The sequence below is a fragment of the Cololabis saira genome, chromosome 7 (assembly GCF_033807715.1).
Source record: "Cololabis saira isolate AMF1-May2022 chromosome 7, fColSai1.1, whole genome shotgun sequence".
Lineage (NCBI taxonomy): Eukaryota > Metazoa > Chordata > Actinopteri > Beloniformes > Belonidae > Cololabis > Cololabis saira.
The window spans coordinates 29,473,584-29,482,842 of NC_084593.1; the positions used below are offsets into that span (position 1 = coordinate 29,473,584).

Genomic DNA, 9,259 nt, shown 5'->3' on the forward strand with positions numbered 1-9,259 from the left:
TGGCTTACCAAAGCGTCGTCTAGAGTTGAAAATATGCCCCTGAACATGTCCTTATGACCCCACTTTCAACTCTGAGCTCTGACACTGCTGTGATGTTTAATTTTTTGACCTATTTGAGGCTCAGAAGCTCTGCTGGCAAAGCCGTGTGTTCATCTTTGTTATGTTCTGCAGATGGCAGCCAGACTCCCGAGTGCCACATCTGACTGTACAAACTGAAGATAAAAACCACGTTCTGCTGGGGATAATGGAGCTCCTCAGCGTCCGCTTATCCAACTCTATCAAGTGCATGCATCGAGAGACATAAACACAAATGCACCGTGGTGGTCAGCAGCGTACCCCGGTTGCATTAATGCAGTCCTCCCGGGCAGAATGCTCTGCTTTCAACCCTGCGCTGTGGAGTTTGCTTCCACTGGCAGGTACACAGACTTAGCCCTGAGCCTGCGGGGTTTACTTTGAAGTCAGGCTATATGCCGACCATAGTGTAGTTACCCAATCTAAAATTGTACAACAACACAGCTCTCGGTTTGAAATATCCTGCTTTGCTGGTACAAAAGAACGGTTTGTTTTTAGTTTCAACAGAGATTGCTTTTAGAAATGTCAGAGATCACTCAAAACAACAAGAGCCGTTCACGTCTGGCAATCATCTCCATGCATGTGGCTGCAGAAAAGGAGAAACAGTTTGGAAAAGTCTAGGTTGATTTTTGCCAAGAAGATTTTTCCATCTCTATCCAAGATTCCTGCTACCTGTTTATTCTTATTAAATGCAGCTCATTTTCTTTCTTCTTTCCCCTCAAGGCTGTTGATCGTGAGAGACAATGATGTGCTGAATTTGCGGTACTTATGGAGGAGGTTCAGTGGTCGGAGCCAGTGGCTCGACGAGCTCCAAATGTTCTTCTTAAATAATTGCAACTGACAGGTGATGAGGTTTTAGCGTTGATGGAGCACAGAGGAGGCTTGGCTGACAGGAGCCGTCCTGGTTGACTGAGTTCAAGGTGTGTGTGCGTGTTGTGGGAACATGTAGGAGTCGCACGGCAAATTCTCCAAATTCAAGGGATTTAGAAAATATCTTGGGGTTGTTTTTATGTCCACAACAACTCAGCATCAGCAGGTAGCAGAGGAGTTGGCAGCTCCATCATATTTCTTTCTTTTTGGTCAGCACTTATAAAGCTGGGTTTTTGTTTTGTTTTGTTTTGTTTTGTTTTGGATGGTTTTTTTTTGTCAGATTTTGTCCATGTCACGATAGTGACAGGCATTTCTAATCCTCTTAATTTTAAACTGCTAGTTTCCCAGTCTGCCACTCAATCTGTCATGAAAACTTGAACAGACATCTTCAAGTGAGCTCGAGCTTGTTAGGTGGGTTTGGATTACTTGGAAGTTATGCTTCATCACAGACACTTGTTACCCTGTCATTATTGTAATTTGTAACAAATTGACGTATTATTTCATTTTGTTTTCTTCATTATTACTTTCTAATCTCAGCTGGTGCTCACTTTACGTAAAATGTTAGTTTCTCAACCAGAGGTTTTATTCTGTTCCACACTTCTTTTGAACTCCATCTATTACCCAACTGGCCCACCAAGTCTTACAAAAGACTGAACATTTTTGTGTATTGAGTAGTATAGAATACATAAGATCGCTGAGTTTCTGCCCAACCCTTTTTGAGACTGATTATGGATACAACAAATGCAAGATGTTGAGTCAGAGAAGAAAAGTGTTGACTTTTTTTGTTGTTTTGTTTTAACAGTGCCCAGTAGCGTGGTAGGAGTAAATGTTTTGAAAGGTGTTGAAGCGATTCACCGAGAGTCTCCCTGAGATCTTCTTGTGGGGCCCATCGTAAAAAGATAAAAGACTGCAAGAAAAAGAAAGAAAAGTTCAACAGCAAAGGAGAAGGAGAGCTAATCAGGGTTAATTGGCCTCTGTTATTTTTGACCTGAGGCTCTCGAGCAACAAGAACATGAGAGGAGAAAATGTGGAAAAGTGTGGAGGAAGGCATGAAGGAAAAAATAAAGGAAAGTTTGAGTGCAGTGTGACTAATCTGAAAGGAGAAAAGGATCGAATTGGTGAGGCAACCGGACGCCCGAGGTGTGTCTAAGCCGGAGCGAGAATGATTGAGTGAAAGAGGGACAAAAAGCCATAGGGTCTCGCACATTGTGCAATGCATATTTCACACCTGTTGAACAGCAGCATGTTTTACAAGTATGAATCACACCCTTCTGTCTGTAAAAAGAGGATGATAGGGAGTGCAGGGAAGACGGAAAAGGATAACAGACAGCAGGACGGCAAAAAGAAACATGTTTTGTGCTCCAGTGAAGGGAAGAAGTATTGAGAGACACTCAGCAAATAGACAAGGAAGGCGTGAAAGTGAAAGCATCCAGAGAGCGCGACCAAAGAGCAGCGGACGTACACAAAGTTCTTTACTGCTGAAAACCACCTTTCAGCTCCAATTTTCTCTGTTTGAAGCCAGAGACAGGGCCACTAAAAGGTTTCCAGTGTTACATACCCCCCTTCCTCTTTTCTCTTCTCTCTCTTACTCACGTGCGCACACACACACACACACACACACACACACACACACACACACATATACACACACAAAATCACTGTATACACTCACAGCAAAGTGAATTCAATACACATGCATAATTACGGTGACGAACATTCTCACAAACACTCACATGGTGACATAAAGCACCTACTCTGAAGCCTAAACAAGAGGTCCACAGCAAACATGCAAGTGATTCAAACACATTTATGTTTGTGATTGTAAAGGAAGCCACATGTCTTGGTTTTGGGGGTTTTGGTCAGGAATGAATGTATGTTTGTGTCTGCGCGTGTGTGTGTGTGTGTGTGTGTGTGTGTGTGTGTGTGTGTGTGTGTGTGTGTGTGTGTGTGTGTGTGTGTGTGTGTGTGTGTGTGTGTGTGTGTGTGTGTGTGTGTGTGTGTGTGTGTGTGTGTGTGTGTGTTTAGGGACTGTTTGCCTGACAGACTGGTACACTGAACATAGGAGCCATTTGTCTCATTGTCCGAAGCCATTAAGCAAGGTTTTATTTGAAGTAAGAGTAAACCTCCAACAACCAGAGATCTTTAAAATTAGATTGGAAATGGAAAAAGCTTTATTGGCAGTGTCAGGTGACTCTGACTTCGCATTATGTAAACACACAGCATCATTGTCATATAACCAGAGAAATGAACTAGAATACTGTAAAAAAAAAGAAATCCCATAAACAATATGATGGTACAGTGACATGAGGGACGTTTGGAGTTACCTCACAACAATTAAAGTAATTCAGAACAAAAATCCACATCCAAGTTAAATAATCATCAAAGAAGAAACTTAAGGCTGAAATAAATTTGTCTCATTAGTTTTGTGTATTATAAATACCTCTGGAATGTGTGTTAACTAACGCTTGGACACCTAAGATGTGCATGCCCTCACAGAAACATCTTGCAGTGTCTGTCGGAGTATTAATCATTGTTTTGGGGTTTTTGATTTCTCTGCAGTTAATCACCTGCTGGCGTTGCTCGTGGCTGCTGCCGTGGTGCGGCGTGCCCATCCTTCCCGCAGCTTGGCCAGTGAGAGGAATTCTATTGAAAGTACTTATGAGCTGACCAAATATCTGGAGTACCAGCTCAAGGAGATCAAAGATGTATATGTAAGTGGGTTTATGGAATTTTTCATTTCACTACAACAGTCTTCATAAATTTAAAGGTAAATAGAGGTCACATGCACAAATAAATATAAAAACTCACTTGTTATGAAACTTTGTCACAATTGTAACATTTAACTTCTTTGACTTACATAAAAACAAAAAATGATGTATGTAAATAAAGAGTCATTCATATTAGTAGATATTTAGGCTACTTCAACAGTTGTCATTAAGTCAAAAAAGAGCTAAAACAACAATGACCGTTTCACTTGTGACACATGTGGTCTGTATTAGCTAAATTCTGCATATTTGATATCTACTATGCTATTATTCTTCTTAATTTAAAAAGAAAAACTGTAAAATTCACAAACAATTTTCTTTCTTTATTCTAATCATAATAGCACAAGTCAATAGTGTATAAATAGTTCATAAAAGTTAGGTTTTATCCCCTTAATCGGTTTGTATTTCATGTCATAATTCTTCCTTCTTCAGACTCAGAAGTAAAAGTTTTTATTGGACAATGTATTGGACAACTTTTAGATTGTAATGCGTTAAAGTAAATTACATTTGTAGACTGATAATATTTTTGTGCAGCATTTCATTGTGTTTACTGGTCTTATTTTTTGAATTCTGATCATTTTTCCTATGTGAACTCTGACATATGGGACTGTGGCAGCATTTTTTTTTTTTTTTTTGAAACACAGAGGTTAGCCAAACTATTTTCAAACTAACCCGTATGAGAAACAAAGCCAAACTGCTAAGTCATTATCAGTCTTCACTTTATAGAGGCTGGCTGTCCCATGCAGCCTTGCTTGAGTGTATTTCTAGTGGAATATTTTTTTTCTGTTTCCTGGATTTATGACAGACATGACAGAAGCTTTCACTTTTAAACCCATTATTCCTGAAGTCCAAAATACTCAAATTTATGGATATTGTGGGCTATCAAACAGCGCAAATAATGTTCAAAGCAAAAAATGATCTGTTACCAACAAATATACAGAAATTATTTAGTATTTATGAGGGAAGATATGGTTTAAGGGGCAAAAGTAATTTTAATGTCACATTAATACGCACAAACAGGAAAGGTTTTTGTGTTTCAGTCAGCGGGGTGAGGCTATGGAACAAGTTTTCAATGGAATTAAAGCAATGTCCAAATATTAAACTGTTTAAAATAAAATACAAATATATTATTTTTCAGAGGTACAGGGATGAGCAAAATGCTTGGGTGCAATGATACAGTGTTTATTTTTTATTTATCTATTTTTATCCTTATTTTCTTACACTAGTCAGTAGCTTATGTTGCTACAATGTTTTTATTGTCTTGTTTTGATTGTTTTTGTTTTTTTATTTTTATTTATTTATTTATTTTTTTTTAAATTATGTTTGCATAATGTTATGTTCGCATGTGTTAGCTAGTCATATTTAAGGAGAGGGGGTGAGAGTTTATAAGTTTTACTTCTTCTAACTCCCTTTCGAATATGTACTTTGTTATGTCTCATGTTAAGACGATTGTCTTATTTTCTTTCTTTTTTTTTTATATGATTCATATTCGAAATACTACTACTACTACTACTACTACTATTAACGCGTTTAAATATAACACTTTCAATAATGTACTAAACTGTTGTTTTATGTGTGATGTCTAATCATCTGAGTAATCATGTCATTCGATATGAAAAGCTTCACTCAAGCAGCTGCAGGTGTTGTAATGAACTATAGGTTAACCATGAAAACCGGACCAAACTTGAATAATCTTTAATTTTGTTGCTTGTCTTCCAGCTGACCTACCTAGGTCCACCTTTCAATGAAAAAGACTTCTCCCCTCCTCGGCCCAACAGCACCGCTCTGACTCTGCCGAGTGCCGCCACTCGGCTGGAACTCTGGCACGGCCTGGAAAACCAAGCACGGCTGGCCCAGAACCAGAGGGCTTACTCCATCCTGCTGACAGCCGTCAGGGAGCTGGCCCGCTCAACTCTGTGCCCCTCCCTCAAGACCTCCCTGCTGCAGTTCTGCACAGGTTTGGATGGGCTGCTGGGCTCAATTTCTGCCCTGATGACCACCCTGGGTTACTCATCTCAGTCTGCAAACATGGGAGACATAGCTGGCGAGCTGCAGTACCTGCAGAGGGGCACAGGGGGCAACCGACCAGCACCGCTCATGAGCCAGAGCCTGTACAGATCCAGAGCCGGCTCAAGAACAGAGTCCGGCCAGCGTGGCAGTCAAAGAAAGAGTGGGGCGAAGGTGATCAGAGGAGAGAGGGAAGACGGTGTCCGTGTGGACCTGGTGACGAGAAAGAAAGGGAAAGAGGGGAAGAGAGCAGATGTTGCCACATCTGGAGGAAGGAGTAGTGGGGTGAGGGAGAGGGGAAGAGGAGAAAGAGGAAGAAGAGATAAGAGGGAAGAGCCTGAGAGAAGTGGGATGAATGTCAGTGAAAAGGAGACGGCAGGGATAGAGGAAGAGGCCGTGGAAAGATGGGGGAAGAGAAGGTTGCTGAGTATCGATGAGGATGGAGGGGAACAGGACAGGGAGCTGGGATTCAGGCTGGAAGTGTCTTATCTGGGCGCGGGAGGAGCAATACACCAAATACAAACAGACAACAGCAACCAGTTCAGCTTCAACTTGAACTCACATCACTTTGACACACTCAGAGAAGAAGATGGATTTATTTTAGAAAAAAGCAGAAGTTTATTGGTGAATGAGGAGAAGCAACCGGATATAGAGGTCATCTCCTCTTTCTCCCATCTTCAGCAGCGTCGAGCTCCTCGCTCCCTCCTGTCCGCCTCCCTTCAGCCTCCTGTGCCCACCATCTCTCTCCTGTACCAGTTTGAAGGAGGTGAAGACCACTCCCTCCTCCCTCAGACTGTCCCCCTTTCTCTCTCAGGGGGCACCTCCCTCCTCTCACCTCCCTCCTCACTCCTGTCAGTGCGGCCGACCATGAACGATTTCGCCAGGAAGGTTGAGGGATTCTGGATACTGAGAGAGCTGCAGAGCTGGTTGTGGAGATCAGCGAAGGACTTTAACCGCCTCAAGAGGAAACTCAGAGCCTGAGATGTTTAGACAGTGAGACACAGACACAACACAGCGGAAATCAATCGTTTTTCCACACAAATCTGAGGGGAAGAAAACTAAGAACTCTGACGGAAGAACGGAGATTAGCGCATACACGCCCAAGACATCCATTCATACCGTACTGGAATAAATGAATAAAGAACTATTTGGCAGGTCACCAGACTTGCTACTGGAATATAAAACACACAAAGCTGTCACATGACCGGCAATGTCGCTAATACACATAGCAGGTCATTGAGCGAAACTTGGTGAGATGGCGTCTGAGTTACGGGACTTCACGGCTCATAGATCAACAGAAATACCACTGTAGGTGGTTAGACACACACACACATACAGACGAGACCGAGTCCGAGTGACAGGCGGCGAGGCAGACAGTACAGCCATTGAGTTAGAAACCAATTCAGTGACCGCATATGTGTGAATCAGCAAACATTCATTTTCTCTAAAGGAAGAGAGAACAGTTTTGAATGGGGAAAAAGACAAAAGAGGAGGAAAAATGGCCTAAGGGATGATGAGAGCACAGAGGAGGAGAGAGGAAGCTGAGGAGGTGTGAGTCAGGCGTTGAGTGCTGGAAATAACCAGCAGAGTGGTATTGCTGAGTAATCACTGATCAGCTAGTCAGTTACAGTAACCCGACAAGAGCGCTACTTATACCAGACACATTCCAGTCAGAGCGCTCAAACACACTTATTGTCTTATTTTCCGCCTTAAAAAACCATTCACTTCTTACCGCTAATCATTTCACTTCACAGCTTGAAATATTTAATACCATCTTTATTGAAAAGCATTTTCCCTTAAATCCTGCTTTGACGGGCACTGGAATCACATTTCTGCAATAAATGTGACGACAGGAGCAACAGGCATTCAGCTTAGCTTCTCATGATGTACAGAAACGTGCAGCATACAGGCAGAAAAATTCACCCGCTCAAGCTTTTAGTCAAACCATTTTGAATTTATTTAATCATGTTGAAGCCTAAGGTGTAAAAATAACATCAATAAACTTCCAAGCAATGATTAGAGACTCCAGAAGATGCAGCAAAGTCTTACTGCTGCTTTTTCATAAGTAGTAAGGTACCTTAAAACACAAATATTGGTATTTACATTTTTATTTGAACGCAAAAGACCATTTTAGCGCTAGCTTCATTGAAGTTTGGTACAATAGCATAACTGTCACAAGATATGCACCAGAAACTAAACCCAGCAAGGCTTCCAGTTTCTTTATTTTAAAGACCAATCTTTCAACAAGAATGCCATCATCCATGTCTGACACGTTTGTCTCCTCGCTGTGGCAAACAATCACATACCAGGAATCAATTACAGCATTTCTTTTATAGTCTTTATTGTTTAAGCATGCCTAAAGTCTTGTTCGTCACTTCACATTTAGTGTCGGAATATATCTTCATGGCTGTCTTGAATGATCCCTTGTGATCAGATTTCACCACACTGCTCTGGATGCAAACAAAAACATGTCCTGCATCGTTTCTGTTGGCAAAAGCCACATTCGTGGTCCCTTTACAGATCACATTTTGCAAACATGCATCTACCCACACCTGCATTGTTCAGTAGTGCATCCATTCCTGGACTGCAATTAACATCTGGACCCACCTCAGTCTGCTGATGCATGACTCCCAACCCAGCCTCCGATTTAACAGACTGCACAGTCACCGACTTAGAAGTTCTTGATTTTTATCGGCAGTGACTAACACCAACATGCAAAGTGAATGGTAAATACAAAAGTTTAAAAATATCTGCTGGTACTAAGTATAATCTTTTATTTATTTGGGTATTTTTTAAGTAGGAGGCTCATCATATAAGTAGGAGGTGTCTCCAAACACATTTGAGTTGAAATGATCTGGCCAGACCACCGCAGAAAGTTATCTAAGTCTTGGACCTGAAGGTCTGGGCATCCTTGGTGCCTTCCCATCAGTACTTCCTGACATCCACTCGAGAGTAGATCATCTACATCAGATGCTTGTGCCATCTTGAAACAGGACGCTTATTCAAAATAAAGAAAACACGTTTCCTCCAAAAAGCTGAACTATTAATGTTCCAAAGCCAAGAAAACAAATCAAAATCAAAATCAGATACACTGAGCTTTTCCCATTTCCAAGTTAAGATGTTTCTTTTTTTGAGAATATATTTGTCGTTATGTGTTTTGAAATGTGCCTTAGATGATATGACCAAAAATTATTGATCATATGAACACTATTTATTGAACAAGATGTTTATTTATTTTTTTCCAGTGTGAAAATACTGTATTGTAACTTGAGAGAGAATAAATACTAGCTTTTGTACACAGCATGGTGTTATTGGTCATTTGGGAGCTCATTATGAGAGGACACTAAAGAAATGCATAAGGGTTTTTGTCTGTGATGGTTTTTGTTTTATAGGGATGGTTTTGGGTGATGGGCGTGAGGGGAGAGGACTCTGGGGTCAGGGCTTTTGCTAAAAAACAAAGGCCGGTTCACATTCACGGCGAAGAGCTGAGAAGCGGGGGGATGTGAGGGTTTTTATTTGTCTGTCTTGGTGAAAATTTACGGTCT

At 41.2% G+C, this 9,259-nt stretch overlaps 1 protein-coding gene across 1 annotated transcript; it reads left to right on the forward strand.

Annotated features, from left to right (window-relative positions):
* The first annotated feature begins 349 nt into the window (after positions 1 to 349).
* clcf1 (cardiotrophin-like cytokine factor 1) lies at positions 350 to 9,059 on the forward strand. The gene is made up of 3 exons (XM_061726045.1): positions 350 to 416; positions 3,439 to 3,653; positions 5,427 to 9,059. Exons 1-3 carry the CDS (start codon positions 350 to 352, stop codon positions 6,693 to 6,695), a joined length of 1,551 nt encoding a protein of 516 aa, XP_061582029.1. The 3' UTR covers positions 6,696 to 9,059.
* Positions 9,060 to 9,259: the final 200 nt, after the last annotated feature.